The sequence below is a fragment of the Saimiri boliviensis genome, chromosome 1, assembly GCF_048565385.1.
Source record: "Saimiri boliviensis isolate mSaiBol1 chromosome 1, mSaiBol1.pri, whole genome shotgun sequence".
Lineage (NCBI taxonomy): Eukaryota > Metazoa > Chordata > Mammalia > Primates > Cebidae > Saimiri > Saimiri boliviensis.
This window is the reverse complement of record NC_133449.1, coordinates 195,762,684-195,785,431: the sequence shown is the minus strand read 5'-3', so window position 1 is coordinate 195,785,431 and position 22,748 is coordinate 195,762,684. Positions and strand designations below refer to the sequence as shown.

The window sequence follows — 22,748 nt, the reverse complement described above, 5'->3', positions numbered from 1 at the left end:
AAAATATGTGTATACTAGATGGAGATTGGAGCAGATGTTTTGTGTATTTCATCATGTGCATGTTTGGTCCTTTCAGGGCTCTGTGCTGGCAGAGTTCGTGTTTAAAAGTCACAAGTCAAAAGAACACTTGCATAAGACCCTTGTAATCCTCCATATTATTTTACCATGAAGATTATGCACTTTCTCAGGAATTAAGTTAATGCCACATTTAAGATATTAGGCAGAAAAATACCATGCCACCCATATATTTGCCGGTAAATCATCTTATCAACAACAACAACAAAAAAAATGTGGCAGAATCACAAATAAGAAAGCCAAGTGAGCATGTTTGGGCAAACTTCCCTGTGTTTCATAAGTAGACTGTAGTTTCATCTTAAGAAGGAAGCATATAGTTTCCCTAAATATTACTTTGGAAGATATTGATATGCCATATTTTAATTATTAAAACATTTTAAGAGTTAGAAAAGACAAGACTTTGAGTACAAAATCCACAGTATCACACTGCTATCTATCACCTTTAATAAAAATTTTATTGTGTGAAATTCACAGAGGTCAACCAGTTTTATTTGGGAGGCATTCCATGTTGGATTTATAGTATAGTTGCTGTAGTCCAGGGCCTCTCAGCCTCGGCCCTCAGGACCTTTTTGGTTGGATAATTCTTTTTTGTGTGGGACTGTACTGTGTGTTTTGGGTGTTTATCAGCATACTTAACTTCTACACACTAGATGTCATTAGCACTGCCCCAACTTGTGACAACCAAAAATCCCTCTAGATACTGCTCAGTGATCCTTAAGTTCCTGTATACTTAACTTTCCTTTGGATAATATTACCTGAATTATCAAGTTATTGCCTGTTGAAAGCTTTTTCAGTAATTACTGTTCTGGTTTCAAATTGTACATTCCTTATAATACTTACCATGCTTTAATAATTCTGTTATTTCATTACTACTTTTTAAAAGTACAGCCACTTCACAGTATTTCTTGGGACCAAAGTCTCTTATAGGTCTGAGAAGTGTACTCTAGTAGCCTTGCTGACAGATCCATTTTTATAGGCAGGATGTCACTAAATAAAGATATAAATGTTAAAATGATACTAGAAGAAAACAAATTGCTGGTTTATGATACCCATTCCTTTCTTATATATACTCAACATGGTATATGAAAATAATAGCCATTTTATAACTCATTATTTTATGCAGTTGTCAACTTAATGAGTATTATTTACTTGGAACTTGATTACATTTGCTTATTTACGGAAATGATTTATGAATAATTAAAACTAAATAGAGACCTAAAAACCATACCTAGTAACTCAAATGAAAGATTAAAAATACAAATTCCAGGTTACTATATATTATTAGAGAAAATTACAACTACTCCCTGAAACACAATCTAGAAGAAATCATTTTTGCTTGGTTAACAGGAGTAATGGTCACAGATGTTCTGAAATCTGAATATGACTCTAAAGAAAAAAGCAATAGGAATGTTAAAAGAAAGATAGGTTATTCTCCCACAAAAAAATGTAACATTCCAAGTCTTCTACTCTGTATGACATTAACCAAGTGAAAAACTGTGTTTGAAAGCAGAACCGTCTATTTATTGTACATGAGCACTGAGAAGATTGTTTTGTGTAATCCTAAAAATTTACATGACACAATTCAAAAATGGCCAGCAGGTACAACAGAATAAACCAATGATTTTGAAGTGAAAACCTAATACCATTACTGGTCTCCTACTTTAGTAAGACAGGACCAGCTATTTAATAGATTTGCAGTTTATCACCTTACAGAGGCAATATATTTACCATACTATGTTTTTGGAAATATATTATTAGTAGTATTTATTGCATTCTGAGCAACCAGGAAATCTTGTAGTTTGGTCCCCAGAATACATTTTTGGAAGAGAAACTTTGAAAACAAGCAATTCCAAAACCCAGAAATAATTTTTATAGTTGCTAGATACACCACAAAGGATAATTATACATATTAATGTCCACTGTGGGTGTTGCTAATCTGTTAAGAATTCTCAATCAGATCCATAATAAGAACACTATTATACAGTTATATAATTTTGTTTCTTGCATGTCTCTTAACAAGGGGATAGAAATTCTAAAGGATTTATTCTCTGTAGCTTTCACATTGTCCTTAGCTCACAGCCCAGGGGGTTAACACGTGAAATGAGTGAATCACTTGTCTATGATGCCCTGCTCCACTGCCACAACATTCACCCAGGCCTCATACACCTGACCTAAAGGAAAGCTCGAGAGAGAGGTTGGAGCATGAGCAAATCTATCCCTGCTGCTGCAAAGGCGGCTCAGAGCATATGGCACCCTGGTGCATTCCCCTTGAATTGGCGAGGAGTAGAAATGTTATGCTAAAAAACCTCTGAGAAAGCAGCAGGAGAATAAAACAACAACAAAGAAATAAATGGAAGTTGAAAATGAAGATCCAAAATTGCCTTTTAAATAATGTTGTCATTACCTATATGCTATAGGTTTGAACAATATAAAGTTGTAATTAAAAGAATGAATTAAAAAGAATCAACAAAACCTCTGGGAATTTGGGATTATGTAAAGAGATCAAACCTATGACTGAGTGGGGCACCTGAAAGCGAAGAGGAAAATGGGACCAAGTTGGAAAACATACTTCTGGATATCATCCAGGAGAATTTCCTCAGCCTAGCAAGACAGGCCAACATTCAGATTCAGGAAATGCAGAGAACTCCAGCAAAGATACTACACAAGAAGGTCAACCCCAGGACACAAAATCATCAGATTCTCCAAGGTCAGAATGAAAGAAAAAATGTTAAGGGAAGCCAGAGAGGAAGACCAGATCACCTACAAAAGAAAACCCATCTGATTAACAGCAGACCTCTCAGCAGAAATCCTACAAGCCAGAAGAGAGTAGGGGCCCATATTCAACAATCTTAAAGAATTTCCAACCTAGAATTTCATATCTGGCCAAACTAAGTGGGAAGCAGAAAAAAGATCCTTTTCAGACAAGCAAATCTTGAGGGAATTCATCACCACCAGGCCTGCCTTGCAAAAGCTCCTGAAGGAAGCACTAAATATGGAAGGAAACCTGTTACCAGCTGCTACAAAAACATACTAAAGGACACAGACCACTGACACTATGAAGCAACCAAATAAGCAAGTCTACAAAATAACCAGCCAGCATCATGGTAACAGGATCAAATTCACACAAAGCAATGGTAACCTTAAATGTAAATGGCTAAATGCCCCAATTAAAAGACACAGAATGGCAAGCTGGATCAAGAGCCAAGACCCATCAGTATGCTGTGTTCAAGAGAACCTCTCATGTGCAGAGACACACATAGGCTCAAAAAAAAGGGACAGAGGAAAATTTAACAAGCAAATGGAAAACAGAAAAAAGCAGTGGTTGCAATCCTAGTTTCTGACAAAACATACTTTAAACCAACGCAGATAAAAAAGATGAAGAAGAGCATTACATAATGGTAAAGGGTTCAATTCAACAAAAGAGCTAAGTATTCTAAATATATATGTACCTTATACAGGAACACCCAGATATATAAAGCAAGTGCTTAGAGACCTGCAAAGAGACTCAGACTCCCACACAATAATAGTGGGAGACTTTAATACCTCACTGTATTAGATAATTGAAACAGAAAATTAACAAAGATATTCAGGACCTGAACTCATCTTTGGATCAAGTGGACCTGATAGCAACAGAATATATATCGTTCTCATAGCCATGTGGCATTTACTGTAAAATTGATTACATAATTAGAAGTATAAAACTCCTCAGCAAATGCAAAAGATTGAAATCCTAACAAACAGTCTCACACCAAAATGCAATCAAATTAGAACTCAAGATTAAGAATTTCACACAAAGCCACACAACTGAATGGAAATTGAACAACTTGCTCCTGAATGACTCTTGGATAAATAATGAAATTAAGGCAGAAATCAAGACATTTTTTGAAACTAATGAGAACAAAGAGACAACCTAGCACAATCTCTGGGATGCAGCTAAAGCAGTGTTAAGAGGGAAATTTGTAGTACCAAGTACCCAGACCAAAACGCTAGAAAGATCTCAAACTAACAACTGAACATCTCAAATAAAAGAACTGGAGAACCAAGAACAAACCCAAAAGCTAGCAGAAGACAAGAAATAACCAAGATCAGAGCTAAACTAAAGGAAACAGACACAAAAAAACCCTTTAAAAAATCGACAAATCCAGGAGCTGGGTTCTTTGAAAAACTTAATAAACCACTAGGTAGACAAAGAAGAAAGAAGATAAACACAATCAGAAATAAGGGGGATATTACCACTGACCCCACAGAAATACAAACAACCATCAGAAAATGCTATTAAACACCTCTATACACATAAACTGGAAAATCTAGAAGAAATGGATAAATTCCTGGACACATACACCCTTCCAAGACCAAACCAAAAAGAAATTGCATTCCTGAATAGACTGAGGCAGTGATAAATTGCCTACCAACCAAAAAAAAAAAAAAAAAAAAAAAAAAAGCCCAGGACCAGATGGATTCGTAACTGAATTCTACCAGAGGTACAAAGAACAGCTGGTGCCATTTCTACTGAAACAATCTCAAAAAACCACAAAGGAGGGAATCCTCCCTAACTCATTCTATAAGGCTAGCATCATGCTGATACCAAAACCTGGCAGAGATACAACAAAAAAAGAAAACTTCTGGTTAATATCTTTGATGAACATTGATGAAAAAATCCTCAATAAAATACTGTCAAACTGAATCAGCAGCACCTCAAAAGGCTTTTATCTACTGGGATCAAGTTGGCTTCATCCCTGGGATGCAAGATTGGTTCAACATATGCAAAAAATAAATGTGATTCATCATAACAGAACTAAAGACAAAAACCACATGATTATCTCAATAGATGCAGAAAAGGCCTTCAATCAAATTCAACATCTTTTCATGTTAAATGCTGTCAATAAACTAGGTATTGAAGGAACATACTCCAAATAATAAGAGCCATCTATGACAAATCCACAGCCAATATCATAATGGGCAAAAGCCAGAAGCATTCCCCTTGAAAACCAGCACAAGACAAGGATGCTCTCTCTCACTACTCTTATTCAATATGTTATTGGAAGTTCTGGCAGGGTAATCAAGCAAGAGACAGAAATAAAAGGTATTCAAATGGGAAGAGAGGAAGTCAAATTACCTTTGCAAATGACATGATCCTAAAACTAGAAAACCCCATCATGTCAGCCCAAGCTTCTTAAGCTGATAAGCAACTTTAGCAAAGTCTCAGGATACAAAGTCAGTGTACAGAAATCACTAGCATTCCTATACACCACCAACAGGCAAGCAGAAAGCCAAATCATGAATGAACTGCCATTCACAATTGCTACAAAAAGAATAAAATACCTAGGAACATAGCTAACAAGGGAAGTGAAGGACCTCTTCAAGGAGAACTAGGAACCACTGCTCAAAGAAATCAGAAAGGACACAAATGAACGTCTTACCTATTCCATGCTCATGGATCAGAAGAATCAATATCATGAAAACAGCCATACTGCCCGAAGTAATTTATAGTTTTAATGCTGTTCCCATTATACTACCATTGCCATTCTTCACAGAATTAGAAAAAGACTATCTTAAAATTCATATGGAACCAAAAGAGTTGGAGTTGCCAAGACAATCTTATGCAAGAAGAATAAAGCTGAAGGCATCACGCTACCCTATACTTCAAACTATATTACAGGGCTACAGTAACCAAAACACCCTGATAAACTGATATCAAAACAGACACATAGACCAATGGAACACATAGACCAATGGAACACCACATACCTGTAACCATCTGAGCTTCAAAAAACCTGACAAAAACAAGCAATGCAGAAAGGAGTCCCTCAATGATCTTGGGAGTTTAATAAATGATCTTGCTAGCCATATTCAGAAAATTGAAACTTGACCCCTTCCTTACACCTTATATAAAAATTAGCCAAGAAGGATGAAAGACTTAAATGTAATATCAAAACTATAAAAACCCTAGGAAAAAATCTAGGCAATACCCTTCAAGACATAGTCACAGGCAAAGATTCCATGACAGAAATGCCAAAAGCATTGCAACAAGCAAAAATTGACAAATGGGATCTAATTAAACTGAAGAGTTTCTGCATACATAAAATGGGACAAAATGTTTGCAATCTATCCAACTAAGGTCTAATATGCAGAGTATGCAAGAATTTAAACAAATTTACAAGAAAAAAAAAACATTAAAAAATGGGCAAAGGACATGAATAGACACATCTTAAAAGAAGACATCCATGCAGCCAACAAACATGAAAAAAAGTTCAACATCACTGATTATTAGAGAAATGCAAATCAAAAGCACAATGAAATACCATCTCACACCCATCAGAGTGGCTATTATTAAAAAGTCAGAAAAACAACGGATGCTGGCCAGATTGCAGAGAAAGAGGAATGCTTTTACACTGCTGGGAGTGCCAATTAATCTAACCATTATGGAAGACATTGGGGAAGACAAGTCTTCAAGGACCTAGGGGCAGAAATACCATTTGACCCAACAATCTTATTACTGAGTATATACTCAAAGGAATATAACCCATTCTATATAAAGAAAGATACATGCATGTGTATATTCATTGCTGTACTATTCACAATAGCAAAGGCATAGAATCAACCTAAATGCCCATCAATGATAGACTGGATAAAGAAAGTGTAGTACACATATACCGCAGAATAACATGCAGCTATAAATAGGAACAAGATCATCTCCTTTGCAGGCACATGGATGGAGTTAGAAGTCATTATCCTCAGCAAACCAATGCAGTAACAGAAAACCAAACAGTACATGTTCTCACTTATAAGTGTCAGCTGAATGATGAGAATACATGGACACATCGAGGGGAACAGCACACACTGGGACCTTGTGGAGGTTGAGGTGGGGGGAGTAAGAGCATCAGGAAGAATAGCTAATGGACACTGGGCTTAATAGCTAGGTGATGGAATGATCTGTGCAGCAAACCACCATGGCACATGTTCACCTATATAACATTACCTGCACATCCTGCACATGTGCCCCAGAATTTAAAATAAAAGTTGAAGGAAAAAACCCAGAAGTCTAGCTACCTGAAGTGCTTTGATGGTTTGTAAAGTACTATTTTACTTAAAAATATTTTGTATCTTATAACCCATGGTTTTATTTTATAAAAGTACTACCACTAACATAGTAGTTTTTTGTGTTTCTTTTTTTGTTTGTTTGTTTTGAGAGAGAGAGAGGGAGTCACTCTGTCACCCATGCTGGAGTGCAGTGGTACGATCTTGGCTCACTGCAATCTCCACCTACCGGGTTCAAGAGATTCTCCTGCCACAGCTTCCCAAGTAGCTGGGACTACAGGAGAGCACAACCATGTCCATCTAATTTTGTATTTTTAGTAGAGATAGAGTTTCACTTGACGTGAAATGTGGCCAGTCTGGTCTCGAACTCCTGATCTCAAATAATCCACCCATCTCAGCCTCCCAAAGTGCTGGGATTACAGGCATGAGCCACCACTCCTGGCCAGTAGTAATATTTCTTTTAGAGCCTTTGTTTTTTCCAATTATTATCGAAATTATTGATTATTAATATGTTTTCTAACATTTTTCTCACAGACTTTGATTATACTTGATTACTAGTGAGGCAGAGCAAATGTTCTGATTTTTCAATGGTATGTGTGTGGGCTGGTGGGGATGAAGTGCGGAAAACATGGTTAGAAGAGGTTCCTGTTAACAAAGATCCTTCCCCCACTTTCTTTATTTTTTATAAACAGAAAATGAGTTTTATTTCATAAGTGTTTTGGCCCATTAATTGGCTATAGAATTATTACAGCTACTAAATGTAGGATTGATGGAAATCTGTAAATCCTCTTATACCACTTATCACAGTATGTAGCATGTGGTAGAGATTCACTACATAGGTTGAATTCATAAGTGGAAATACATTGATCTATTTAGAGATTAGGTCTCTGAATCTGTATACCCTTCTTATCAAGAGGGTCCTTTGGTTGAGAAATATGTATTGGCGTGGTTCATGAGAAGAAGCTTTAATGTACAAATTATATGTGCTGTGGTGCCCAGTTAACATCATAGAGATTTATTTAGTACGAGCTATGCCCAAAGAACTGAGCTAGAGAGACAGAGATTACCCTGAGAGTTTCTAAAAGCCCTGGGAAGGGGACAAAGAGAGTCCAAGTGTTACATAACTAGATGGTTATATGGCACAGTTCTTGACTGAGGATACAAAGGAAACTTTCCCTCCAAATCAACTCCTAAGTGCTCAAGAATGCTTAGACCTTGAAAAGATGGGAGGGAGGTGAGGGATGGGAAATTATTAATGGGTACAATATATACTATTTGGGTGATTATTACACTAAAAGCCCAGGCTTCATTACTACACAATGTATCCTTGAAGCAAAATTGCACTTCATTACCTAAACACAAATTTAAAAATTAATGCATAGACCTACTTCTCCCCATTTTTCCTGGAAGTTTACATATTACTTTCTTATAACAATTTCACTTTCTTATAACAATTTCCCATTGTTCAAACCTGTAAAATACTAAGGTGCCTTCGACCCTATCTTCTCACTGCCCTCTGTTCCCTTTCAATCCTAAGATGGAAAGGAAGACCCTACTGTTGGAAACACATCTCAGTAATAGGCAGAGAGTGGGATTTTTATTCTGGGACATACTGTTTTGTGGCTGCCATATTGAAAAGTACCAGTTAAATATGATGCTTTAAGAGGTTTATTCCTGTGTTGGACAACCTATTAGGGAGTTGGGATGTTGCAAAATAAATTCCTATATTTCAGAGTTTTTAAAAGCAGCTGCAAGGATTTCATTTTCAGATGAGGAAACATTTGCATTTTAGCCCAGCAGCTAAAATGAGTGCTTAGTGAATACGAAGGCTGTAACAGAAGGCCTCGAGGGCACTACCCCCTACCATTGAACTCTGAGAGTAAAGTTCTGTATTCCCCTTCAACCCTTTTTCCATATAGGCAAGAGAAGGAATCATCTAAATTGCATCAGTCACCTTTTTAAAAGTATATTGACTTTAGAAGTAACTTGGCATTTGCTGTTTGTAGATGGGAATACAAATCAAAATCAAGTGCTATGTTCTATTGCTGTGTTTCTGACCCATTGGTTTTTATCAAGGGTTTTTACCAGGTTTTCCAGCTTCCTTACCAGGCAGGAATCCAGGTTTCTCCTTTATGCCTTGGACTGGTAAAATCAGAGAGCGCCTCCATAAGGGCCCCTTGCCAATCCTCCAGGTATCTACAGTTGCTTGGAGATCTGAGACTCTCTCTTTCCTCACAGGGAAAGGTTATTCCAACCCCATGGACTGCTGGCCAGTCACTTCCCACTCCTGTCTTCTTAAAAGCAAGGTCCCCAAATAACAACTACTCATGCTGCACCCCCTTCCTTACCTTTGAAAGGACGTGAGGATCAGATGAAAACATCTGAAAAGCAACTCTCACTGCTGTCTGAGGAAGTGGAAGTATGAAGAGGGATCTAAGAATTTACGTGAACTCCATTTAACTTCACTGTGGATGGTGGTAGTATTACTTAGACACACTGCTGGTGCTGGGCTTCTGTGTCGACCATTTTTCTGTTGGTTTGTAGATTCTCTCCCTGCACAGAGTCTAATGGATATCCAGAGGAAGTACATTATGAACCAGAGTCACTCCTAAAAGCAGCTTTACTGTCAATGACCAGTCATGTTCTTAAAATGTGTTCCAGCAGTACAGTTTTGCTCAAAAAGAAAACTTTTTTCAGCTCCATGAAAAAGGATTCACCATGTTACCAAACCTGATGTTTTCTTTGCTAAAGTGAAACATATAAATACAAACTTGGGCCCATGGTTTATTGTAATTCCAAAGTTTGTCCTTATTGTGAATCTAAACTTTGGAGAACTTTAATATTCATTATCTCTAACTTTCTGATGTTCAAGAAAACTGAAGTCCTACAGGTTAGCTAATCATTTCAACCTGACTTGGTTAGTGCAAACTCAAGTACTTGGAACCCGGTTGTCAATCTCAGCTCATTGTTTTGTCTTCCCCACTACATTGCCTTTCTTAAAAGGTTATCTTCTTCCACCTAGCACCTCAGTAATCTGTGGCTCTCTTTGTGAAGTATCCTTTATCCATCACTCGAAAGAATTAAATGGAACAACTTAGAGTAAGTAATCCAAAGCCCAGGTGAAAGCTGTGAGTCATCAGATCCCACAGTGTGAGCAAGGAAGAAGACAGGATCTCCCCTTGCTGACCCGTTATTCCCTCCCAGGATTTTCTGAAGACTAATCAAGAAAGCAAGTGATTTGATAAAGTATTGATGCCTTTTATCAGCTGCTGTAGGTCTTGTCAGTGCGACTGCAGTGCTTTTAGCCTTTTCATTTGTCCCATCTATTTGAAGTGCATGTACTTAAAATTTCCAACAAAATCATGATAACATAGACTCTCTCCATTAATTAAAGTGTGCTAACAAGCATACAAATTGCTAAGTCACTCTGGGAGGCTGTCAGTGCTGGGTGTTCTTATACATTCAGCACTGGAAACATGTCCTTCCAGTAGTACCACAGCCAGAAATACAAAGAGGGATTGCAAAGGACAAGATCAATATTGGCCTCATGGCATTTTGTCTTTCTCAGGGAAAGGAAGAACATGGAGACAACAGTTGCAATACAAGGTGGAGGAATCAACACCTCTTGATTTAAAAAAAAAAAAAAAAAAAAAAAAAGTTGTATAAAAAAGGAATTCCTAAAGGAGCAGGATAGAATTTAGCACAGAAAGAAGGTGGTGGTATCTCTATTTCCATTTAAGTGTTGTTCCCAGGCAGATACAAGTACTTCTAAAAGGCATAGATTCAAGAAATAAAAGCATATTTTGAGTCATAGTTACCAAATGAAGCTGCAGCTCACCGTGATCCTTGGGATGAAGACTGTGACCCCAAGCAGTTACAAAGGATTCTGGTCTGGAATTTATCAACAGCTTTTTTTGTTTGTTCTCTTAACAGGTAAAAAATGCAGCTGCCAATGTACTCAGGGAAACATGGCTAATTTACAAAAATACAAAGCTAGTAAAAAAGATAGATCATGCGAAAGTAAGAAAACATCAACGAAAATTCTTGCAAGCTATTCATCAGTAAGTATCATTTTTCATTTTTATCCTGTTTTTGTGTCCTTGGCTTTCAATTTTTGCACTTGGTTGTTCTTGTTTCATAAGGGATGAAAAAAGAAAACATTGTCATGTTTGTTCTCAGAAGATGTTATCTGGCAATTTAATCATTCCACAGTGAGATCCTGAGAATAACCTCAGTTTCTTTAATGATTAAAAATCACTTAGTACTAGAATAGTTATTAATTAAAATGTCTTCTCAGTTTCTATTTAGAATCAATAATTTCTGCTAAAATTGTATTTCTTAATTTAACCTATTCAGATAGTTTGCTCTAGGATGTTTTTAGCTTGTATCTAGTGCAAAATCTTGAACAATATTAATATTACATAATGTACTACAAATGTATTTGGATTTTTTAACACACCTTCTAACATATGTATATGATTATAGTGCATATAACTGATTTAATACTTGAATTTTAAATTAGTTTTTAATCAGAATTTTGGCTATATGTTCTTTATAGAGTTTCTAGTTTGTATAGACCTTTCACTCTTTTATCATTATTTTGGCTTTATCTAGACCACCATTATTGTTTAAGTCCTTCCTGCCATTTCATTGTTACATAATTAGCATAGACTTTTAAAGTAACACTCTATATCTAGTAAGATGCACTGATAATATAGAAGCACAGGGTCTTTCTCCTCCAGGCTGGCAGCATCCTTACTGTAAGTATTATTCATGTGGGTATCAATTGTGTTGCCATGCAGACTTACTCTTAATACCATCTCTGTATGGAGAAGAGCAGACATAGTCAGATTTCTTGCTCAGAAAAGTGGCTTTTCTTTTGAAAACTACCAGTGTAATAATGGAGAGGTGGGTACATACAAGATGCTTTGGCTATCCAGTGAGATTTGTCTCTCAGAGCCAACTAGTGTAACAGACAAGAAAACTCAGAGGCTGCAATTTTATTTTGCATGTTCAGGTAATTCATAGGTAATATGATACCACTAACATTCTGTACGAAATTACTAAGCCTTCATCTTCTACCCTAGGATACTAAACCTGTCCATTCAACTGCCCTGCTTAAATAGATATCACTGAAAATGCAGAAGATATCTATAATCATGGACAGATTCATACTTCCATAGAATTTAAAACTCAAGTATCCTGAGATCTATAGTAGAGGGAGGCTCTGCACGTATGGTAGAGTGTCTGGCCTTCATTGCTGCTCACTCATGCTCTCTCCCCAGCTTTACTAACACACTTTTCCTAAGATGGTGATGCCATTTCCTCTTAGCTCTGTGGCTTGACACACCACTATGCTTTTTCTCCCTTTGTAAGGAAAACACAGGCTTGAGTTGCAGATAATACTCTTAAAATACGGAAAACCACAAAAAGAAACATTATATGCCATCTGGCTCACAAAAGGGAGCTTGCTCCCAAGGCCTCACAGTTACCCTTATAACCCAGAACCACCACCTAGGAGCACTTGCCTAGACATCTTGATTCCTTGAAGTTTAGATTAAAGAGAATGAGAACCCTCCCTGCCTCACCACCCAGAGATGCTGAGCTTTCGCCTCTGTGTTCCTCATCCTGTTTTCCTGTCAAACAGGCGTCTTCCCCAAGGGACTTACCTCGCACAACTCTCCTATTAGAGTGTTCTTCCTCTACTAAAACCACACTACACAGTAACCCTGACATTCATACAGGAGGTCCAGAGCCCATACCATGATGGAAATCATTTTTTGTACTTTTAATATTTTGACATTAACCTATATTTAGTGTTTTTAAAAGAAACCTTACCTTAGCGCATGTGAGAAGATACGTACATCCAGGGTGGAAGTGTGGGAAATGACACAGCAGTGAGCAGGTGCGGTCAATGTGTTGGGCAGCCACACATCCCATGGCCTCCAGGATCTTATCTGGGTCTTTTCCTGTCAGTCTAACCTATCAAATGGATAATTACATGTGACTTAACCTTTGATAAATTTTCATATAACAACAAATCCAAAAAATGCTGTGATAGTTTTTGTAGCATGGTTCTGTAGCCACGTGCAGTGGTGGTATGTATTACATCTTGTAATATAAGACTCTTCTGGACTATATGTTCAGAATACATTCACATTCAAAAGCCTAGGGGAGAATTTAGGGATTTTTACTGTAAAATGCTTTTAACTTTGCTGTAGGTTATTACATTTTTACATTAAAACATTAGAAAAAAGTATTTGGGGAAGCTGACATTAAAAACTGTCCCTAAGCAAGTCACAAATGCACCCTACAAGGCTTGTCAGTCTTTTCTTAAGGGTGGTACTGTGGAGTTACTTCCATGGGGTCTCTTAGCATATTGTGTTTGGATAGAGTGACAGAAAGCCACTTGTGATTTTTCTACTTCTGTCAGACATTTCTTATTCTGTTTCTTCTGTAGCAATGTGTACTTCTAAAGTAGATAAGCTTCAGGCAACTCAGAAATGCTCTGAATTGTTTTATAAATTCATCTGGGGGTTATTAGGTTTCCTTTGAGGTGGGGGACATTTATACTTTGTAAATGTGTAACTGAGTATGTTTATTCATACAAACTGTGTTTGGCTAGATCATTCTAATCATGTATACTTGTCTTTCACTTTAGCTTAGTGTTGGAAGTTAGGGAGTCATAAGGGAAGCACACAGGGCTCGATTCTTAAGGTCAAGGCTTCCATTGCCCACTGTGCAGATACAGTGAGACCCTCAGCCTTATCTGTCAGCACTGGGTGCAATCATACCTTACTAGCTGAAGAAAAATGTTAAAATTCATTGGATAGATCACTCCTGGCCTCTCCTACTCTCTGATTTGTCCTGAGTGCTTTCTCAGCAGCTCTCTGCTTCTACCAGCCCCTGCTATCTCAACTCTGTTTCTCTTTTCCAAACTTCATAGCCTCTCTACCAGAAACATGACCTCTCCACTCTCTGTTGGATGCTGAACTCTGCAGATCCATGCCCTCTTTTCAGTAATTATTTGTCTTTTTAGACTGTCACTTAGTGCCATGAAGTGTTCTCTTTCTCTAACTTTTAACCCTTTTTCTGGTAGCAACTTTACCTTTAAAGTTTATCATTCTTTTATCTCAACTATGGACCAATATGAATTTGTTTCAGAGCCAAGAAATCCAATCTGCTTGATTTGTATAACATGAGAGTTGGATTACCTGCCTTTCAGAAGCCTGAGGCTTCTGAGTTGTCCGAATTTGGAAAATATGTACCTTTCCCCAAAAAAATTATAATGCCATTGTTTCAAATATTGTTCTTGTCACAATTTCACATTCATATTAGGCAAAAATCGTTCTTGTTGTTTACTTGAACATCAAGGATCAAGAGGCCACGATGACTTTTTGCATGCTCTTCCTTCTGAACTCTTATTCAGGAGGAAGCTGAGTGCTTTCAGATGGGAAAGTATAGTAGCAATGAAGAAGGATAATTGAATAGTGTGTCTCTTTGGTCAATGTCAAAATCCTGCAGAATCGTAACAGGATCTTCCAGCCAATGAATCGAGCCCCCTGTGCACAGCTGAACACCACATTGTGTTATTTTGTTCCAGAATATTTTACAGTTTCTTTTCTTTTGTTTTGTCTTTTTATTTCAACAAAATGAAAATAGAGCTCGGAAGTAAGTTGTGTGAGCCGCTCCTTTCAACATTTGCAGAATTTTCTACTGGCTGCATGCACCCAGCAGATTCTTTGTGAATTTTAGTAGTCTGATTGCTGCTATGGAAATGTGATCCAAAATCATGATATTTTCCTGTGATAAGTGAAGTTCACAAGGAAGAAATCAACATATGTTTCTTATTCTTCTTTTTTGGGGAAAAAAGTGTAATACACATCTGCATGTTACCTTTTATTCTGGCAGCTGCAGCTTAAGCAGGCTTTTTCTGTCAGCTCTCCTACATTACAGGCAGTGTAAGAAGCAAACAACAAGATGAAATGATTCAAGTTTCGGAAGCTAAAGAAATTCCAGTCAAATAGGGCTACTCCATGTCAGCTTTCCAGATTAGGAGAAAATAAAATGGGCAAAATTCTACTGTCAGACATAGTATAGTAATCCAGGAAAAGTAAATTAGGCCCCATTGTTTATAAGATGAGGTACCCACTTAAGAAACTGCCACTGGTCCTTCTAACCTAACTTGTAGAATTCAGGACTTTCTCTGTACTCACTACTTGCCGGAGGCATCTGGACCAGAGCCCAAACTTCAGTTGTTTCTGTGCCCCTGATACTATGACTTACTTAAATTTGAAAATGAAATGTTGAACAAATTTGTATCACAAATGGATTTTAAAAACATTACAAAGAAAGGTAAAGGTAATCATCAATTGGCAATTGAAATACTGTCATTGAATTCTAGTCATAGGCTGTTGTTTGCAGAAAGTTCTGAGCTGAGATTCTGCTTTTTTGAAAAAAAAAAAAAAAGGCAGGTGTTAGAAGATAAAGACAGATTAGGACCAGCCTAAGATGTTTTTCTTACAGTAATGAATAATTAATTAGAAGAGAACTAAAAGGATTAACTGTTTTCCATTTTAGGTATCACTTAAAGTCATCAAGAACACCTCTGATGGTATGAATCTAGCAGTGCAGAAACATTGTTTTAATCTAACACACTTCATTTCATATGTGAGGAAACTAAAGTCCAGTTAGAGTCAGTGAGGATGGAATTTATTGTTGTACACTGCTCTTTCTTCAGTACAGTTCTGTGTAATGACCCACAGATTTGTAAGTCTTCTTTTTAGGGGGTGTAGGGTGGGGGCAGTGGCCTGTTTTTCAAAGGCACACATCAAAAATTGTAATTGTATTAATTACAGAGAAATCTTTCTCAATAATATATTGGATCTAAATATATGCTTATAAATTTATTTTAGACTAGGACATATTCCCTCTCTGTAATAGCATTAAAAAGGAGCCAATTAACTTTGTTCCAGCGTTCTAATAAACATATAGTCACAATGACATAACCTTAAACCGTTTTAGATTGTTGAAGATCATGTTGTAGGTAGGTGTCAGCTAAACTTACTGGCAGAAGGCACTACGTCTTCACTGTAGAGCAGATTTAGTGACATATTGGATATCCTAGTTTCAGAACAAAATCCCTGAACATTATGAACATATTACAGAAATCTCCCTGGCAGTAAAATCTTGCCCTGTGAGTTTTTATTCCTTCTATATAATTACCTTTCATTTTAATTGAAAAAGAATAAAAAGAATTCTTTCTAACATTAAAACTATATAAAATGACTTGTCATCAAAGCAAAAATAAGATTGGCATTACTTTTTTCTTTTTCTTCTTTTTTTCGTAAAATAGTTTAGAGGAATCTACTTCTCTTTTGGAAAAAAAGTTTTTATTTCTTAGCTTAAGGAACATTAAACCACCTTTCTTTTATTGGAAAATCTTTCTGGTACATAGTAAACAAACACTGAATAAGTATTTGTTGAAAAATAATATAGTAAGTAGAGTTAAAGACTACCAGAGTTCTTATCAAAAAGTGTTTTTCAACTACCATTTTTTGACTCTTAATTGACTCTTCATCAGGTACATACAATTATATTTAAAAGTAGCTAAACATAATCTTACCAGAGATTCCATCTGCCAGATACTATAATTGTCCTCTGACTTTTATCTACACTGAAAATTAAAGGAAATTTTCCCTAGGAAATGGTCTGGCCTCTCTTCAGATTTAATGGCAGTTCAAGATAAAAGTCAAATGAAATACAATGAAGAATAAGATAATTATGTGTTTTGTGTTATCTTGCTGCTGGTTGAATAAAAGTTTTTTTTGTTGTTATTAAGAATCTCACTTATCACTGTGTTTTCATCAGGTTCAAATACCTAACCCAATCCATTTTGGACTAAACAGGGCTAATACCTGTATCTAGTCACGTAGGCATAGGAAGGTGCTCATTGCTCCAACATTGATGAAATTCCAGTTGCTTTGCATATTTCTTCCTATGTCTATTTGTCATGATACTGGGGCTTTAATGAATGTTTTGGCTTTTTCTCATGTGGTTAAATCCTTATGAGTCCTTCTGAATTCAATTTTACCTGATAAATAGCTGTCCTATGGACATCTCATCTCTTGCTCTCTCTCCTTTCTTTTTTGCGGTGTTGGGGAAGCATGCTTCTCATTGTACCAGACACATAACCAGTTTGGACTTACCCCAAATATTCAAGGCATTATCCATGCAGTTATTTGCTCTTGTCAATTTTGTGCATGCTCTTTTGAAGGCATAAGATTGCCATAGAAAGAAGGGAACCTTTCTGATACAAGATTCTATCTTTTAGATTAAGAAGTGTAAAAATGGAGCAGAGGAAGCTGAATGACCAAGCAAACACCTTGGTGGACCTGGCAAAGGTAAGGCTGAGGTACTTAGGCCTCATGGTTGCATCTGTTGAAATCAACCACTGCACAGTCACTCATAATTAATGTTTCAAGAGGATCCCAACCCAAATCTAATTAATAAATCAAACCAACAAAGCACCCTAAAATGATGTTCCAACTTAAAAGAATGTTTCCAAAACTCTCACTTAATGTGCTCTTTCCCTATTACATTATTCAACACCCATTCTGAAAATGTTCCTAGTCACAGTGATTTGGAAGTACCATAAGAAGTCTGAGTGGAACAGGAGACAATATCTGTCGGATTTTTATTTGCATGTAAATCTCATCCCAGTGAGAGCAGAACTGCATCCTAGGTGTGATTGTGATACTCAGGAATGAGTAAGACTCATAATTAAATTTTGTTTTATGTATTTTAAGCAAACTCAAAAGAATGTGAAGTTGAAATAAAAATAAAAGATACCAAAAATTACATCCTAAAATGAAAGTTATCACCCAAAATGATCACTTTTTAATGGTTCTTTCTCCATTTCATTATTTTAAAATCATACCACTTTTTGAAAAGTACATCAATGGTCCCCAGATTATTCCACCATATTTATAAGATTCAGCTGACTGATTTTTGGTTGTCCATCCCCACATAAAACCCATTCTCAAAACATAAATATTTGTCAACAATCAAAACATTGCATTTCCCGGGGTGAATTCTAAAAGCGATATTAGGATAGTGTTTACATGATTGTTCAGCCTTTTACACAAATTCTTTGAAAGGTGTAACTCTCAGTTGCCTCTTACAAATTGTTTTTTCATTTGATAAATCAGCCATGACTTTACTAAAACCTCAAGTATAAGTCATACAAATTATACATACTTGGCCTAGTCTCATTAAATAATGCATCTAAATTATATTGATTGTAATATATATCAATAACACATACTAGAGGTTGAAGATAAGTACTTAATGACTTACCCTAGGAGAGCATATATCATGCATATCAACTGGACAGCACACAGGTATAAGACATGAAGACATCTTTAATTAAAACATGCATAAATGTGGCTGTCACTTTTACATATGAACAAAAGATGGGGCAAGCTCCATCACTCCTAGGTTAAATGATTCTTAATGGGTATTTTTATGAAAAAGGGAAGAGGCCACATTGAAATATGATGTGGAGATGTAATTTCACTTCAAGAGTACCACTGTGGGCAAGATGCTGTTTATTTCTTTATTACTATACTTATGACCACAGGAAGGTACATACCATAAAAGCTCAGTATTTTCTTTAATGAATGGATGCTGTTCACATGTTCTTAAGACTATGTAGTAAAATTAAGTGTATGCACTCTGGTCAAACAGACAAGGTGCCTGTGTTCTAAGTGATAATTCTCTTATCAGTTCATTTATCATCTTTAAAAGATTGTTAAGCAGAAGAAGAACATATGATACGAAAGGAAATGGAAGTAGGAGGAGGCACGGTTTAAACAAAGGGATCTCAGACTTGGGAAAGCCTGCACTAAACTAAGGTTAACACACTTTCCTTCCCTCTTCACCAGCCTTTTCCCTTTCTGAGCTGATCAATCCTCTCTCCTTGACTCTTGGCTACTCAGGAAATATACCTAGGAGTCAGAGTTATGGATACCTTGTGATCAAGACAGTCAGTTTCAAGGTTCACTAGGAATCCAAAAACATTTTCCTATTTCAACCACTTAGCTTTGATTAAGCCAGCAGGTCAGAGCCATGGCCAGCAAGATAGACTGTTAACCTTAGTATCTCCCTCAACTAATATTTTCTCAATGGTTACCTGAAAAAATTCCATTTGATCCCGTGGAGAGAGGCCTGTAATTTGAAACAAAGGACAACAAACAATATTTAGGAACTTATTGCTTTAAATTACAAAATTATCAAAGCAGTTAATCCTAAACTTCATTTATATTCTACCCTCAACATTTCTGCCACATAACAATACCATTTGTATTATTTATTGTTTTTTCACTCTGCCCGTTTTTTAAAAAAAAATTACCCCTGCCCTAATTAATACATGTTGCAAAATGAATTTGATGTGCTTACCTTTATGACAACCTTTAAAATACATATATAAATATTAAATTGAACCTTTTTTGTCTCTCCTGATACCACCTACAATCATTGGGCATACCACTAGTAGCAGTACCTACTTCACATTTTCTGCAACTGAACCAAAGATTTTATATTTCTATTATAAATCTTAGCATTGAACAGATACAGTGAATTGGCTTTGCAAGGTGAGCTGTTCAGTTAGCTGACACCCCTGTTATACTGAATGCCACCAGCAAGAGACCAGAGCTAAATCTCAGAGAGGTGGACAGTTTGGGTCCAGGGCAAGTGTAATTAACCTTCTTCTCAATCCTGTTTTTCAGACCCAGAATATCATGTATGACATGATTTCTGACTTAAACGAAAGGAGTGAAGACTTCGAGAAGAGGATTGTTACCCTGGAAACAAAATTAGAGACTTTGATTGGTAGCATCCACGCCCTCCCTGGGCTCATAAGTCAGACCATCAGGCAGCAGCAAAGAGATTTCATTGAGGCTCAGATGGAGGGCTACGACAAGCATGTCACTTACAACGCTGAACGGTCCCGGTCCTCGTCCAGGAGGCGGCGGTCCTCCTCCACAGCGCCACCAACTTCATCAGAGAGTAGCTAGAAGAGAATAAGTTAACCACAAAATAAGACTTTTTGCCATCATATGGTCAATATTTTAGCTTTTATTGTAAAGCCCCTATGGTTCTAATCAGCGTTATCCGGGTTCTGATGTCAGAATCCTGGGAACCTGAACACTAAGTTTTAGGCCAAAATGAGTGAAAACTCTTTTTTGTTTCTTTCAGATGCACAGGGAATGCACCTATTATTGCTATATAGATTGTTCCTCCTGTAATTTCACTAACTTTTTATTCATGCACTTCAAACTTTACTACTACATTATATGATATATAATAAAAAAAGTTAATTTCTGCACATACTTGTTTGGTCACTTGACATTTCTAATGCTTCACTTCTCACATTATTTTCATGGTAAAACGGCTGATATCGTCTGATGCACATTGATAATTTAGATAGCCAAAAGTTTCGCTGGTTGGAGAAAAAGACTTTCAATTCCTCTATACCCTATTCCTGAGATTTTACTTTTGTTAGGACTTCTTTGCATGAATCATCTGAACCAGCATAGCTTACTCTTCTTTTTTTTGGTTTACAGTGTCTCATATTTAATTCAATTTTTTTTCAAAATGTAGAAAGTCAGTCTTTATCAGAACATACACAAGGAGCAGAGATGCTTTCAAGAATATTTTAATTCCCGGTGTACCAGCAAATTTACATGAACAAAGCATCTGAGTACACCACTGTCTGTGAACAGATGGTGCAGAATTTTAGTTCTCAACAAGTGATTTCATATCTTTCTATTTAATTATTATGAAGGGCCAAGCATGCACTTTAGTGTTTGGGGCCTATGTTTGCATACAACAGCATAGTGAACATACATAAGCAACAGCTAACATATCCCCTAGTAAGTGATCTCCTCTCGGTCTGTACTTACATATTTAACACAAGTAAATAGCATCTAGTAAATTTCACGTGTTTAGGACACTTGTTTCATGGATGGTTAAGGTCAGTTTGTGTGAAAGAGAAATGAGTGGTGATTGCTACAAACCCATCTGTTTGCGCGTTCGCTCTGAGAATCCACTGGGTTTAGAAGAACCATGTGTGAGAGAATAGCAATATGGAATTTCCTCATGTGTGTAATTCCCAAGAGTCTACAAGAAAAGTGATGGTGGTAGGGATACTGCATCCTAAAAATAAGGCTTCGTTTGGACAGCTCTTAAAGCAACTTGCTTGTATCAGCCTAACCTAAAAATACTCCTTCACTCTCTGGCAATCTGTTGCAGAAGGTTTTGTCCCCCCTCCACTTTATTTTATACCATACCCTTTGGTGTCAACTTACAACATTGCAAGTTGCTAGTATAGTATGTATTTTCTTCTTTAGCACAAACTAGAGTGATACATTTGATATACCCTACATAGTCCAATGAATAAAGTAACATTCTCCATAATTAATTCAAAAGCCAACCAAACATTTCAAGATCAAGGATATAAAACTATGATTGCTTTAGATTGCATGAGAACCACTTGCCATTTACTATCTATCCAAAAGGGCTGAAACTAAAGCCCATTCATATAGCTTATATACGCCTGTATTGGATGAGAATGAGGCCTGGAAATTTTTTTTTAATAGTAAGTGAAAGAAAAAAACAGTGGTTATAGAAATATACTGCTATGTTAAATGAATATCAAGATCCTACTTCATCAAGATTTCTACTTCATGGATGCAATTACAATCTCATTGTATGTACTTTGTTTTACAAGAATATATTAAGCATTTGGCATAAAGACTGGATGTAAAAAGGAGAGAAATTTTGGAAAAAAATTATTAATTTGTTCTTTCAATGTATGTAGTTAATTCTTGTATCTTCCACCTCTGTGTGACTAACGGGCAGAGTGGCAGCTCAAGTTTGTCATCTTACAGATCAATTAGCACTATCACCCCAGAACACTAGGGGACTAGGAAAAGAATAATATATTGCTTCTCTTGTCAAAGATGAGAGAGAGAAGAGAGAGTAAGTTTTAATTTATATTTTATTACCTTGCATTTATTGTCTTCGTTTTAACTTTGCTCTTCTAGAATAAGTTATTCTCTTATCCTTCAAAATCAATTTGATGTTTCCTGTTCTATGCAGAGTATGTGAAGACTGGTAAATATTAAATCTTTTATTTCTATTTTTTTGAAATACCAAATAACCACAGTTTTAAAAGGAGGAGGGGACCCATCTGTTACATAGACATTCAGGCCTGTGATTTGCTGAATCAACCTCGCTTTAGATATAGCTACCAAGTCTCCTCCCAAGTGGCTTTGAACATTAAACAGAGTCCTCTGGGGGCTGCTTAGATGACTGCTCTTCTGTAGTGAGAAATGCCCTTCTCTTAATTGCATTTTGTTTTTCAGAATTCCTAATAATAATTGAATTCTGTTGGTTTCATCTCAGCCTGCCACACCCTGGTCTGTTTCTCTACAGCCAGCACAAGCCATTTGGCTTCTGCAAATCATTTTAAATTACAGTGGAACCACCTTCCTCAACAATTGTCTTCATTTCCTCCACTTACACTCAATGTCAAGGTTAGTTACTAGAAAGAAGAGCCTGTGCTCTTACAA

General features: G+C 36.6%; 1 protein-coding gene across 2 annotated transcripts in view; it reads left to right on the top strand.

Annotated features, from left to right (window-relative positions):
- KCNN2 (potassium calcium-activated channel subfamily N member 2) overlaps positions 1–20,500 on the top strand; it is a 143,450-nt gene extending 122,950 nt beyond the window's left edge. For both annotated transcript variants that reach the window (XM_039472033.2, XM_074382506.1), the window contains 3 exons: positions 11,047–11,174; positions 17,447–17,516; positions 19,902–20,500. In XM_039472033.2, the coding sequence (XP_039327967.2) occupies positions 11,047–11,174; positions 17,447–17,516; positions 19,902–20,189 (486 nt within the window). In that variant the 3' untranslated portion in view covers positions 20,190–20,500. The remainder of the gene's footprint in view (positions 1–11,046; positions 11,175–17,446; positions 17,517–19,901) is intronic.
- The last annotated feature ends 2,248 nt before the right edge of the window (positions 20,501–22,748 follow it).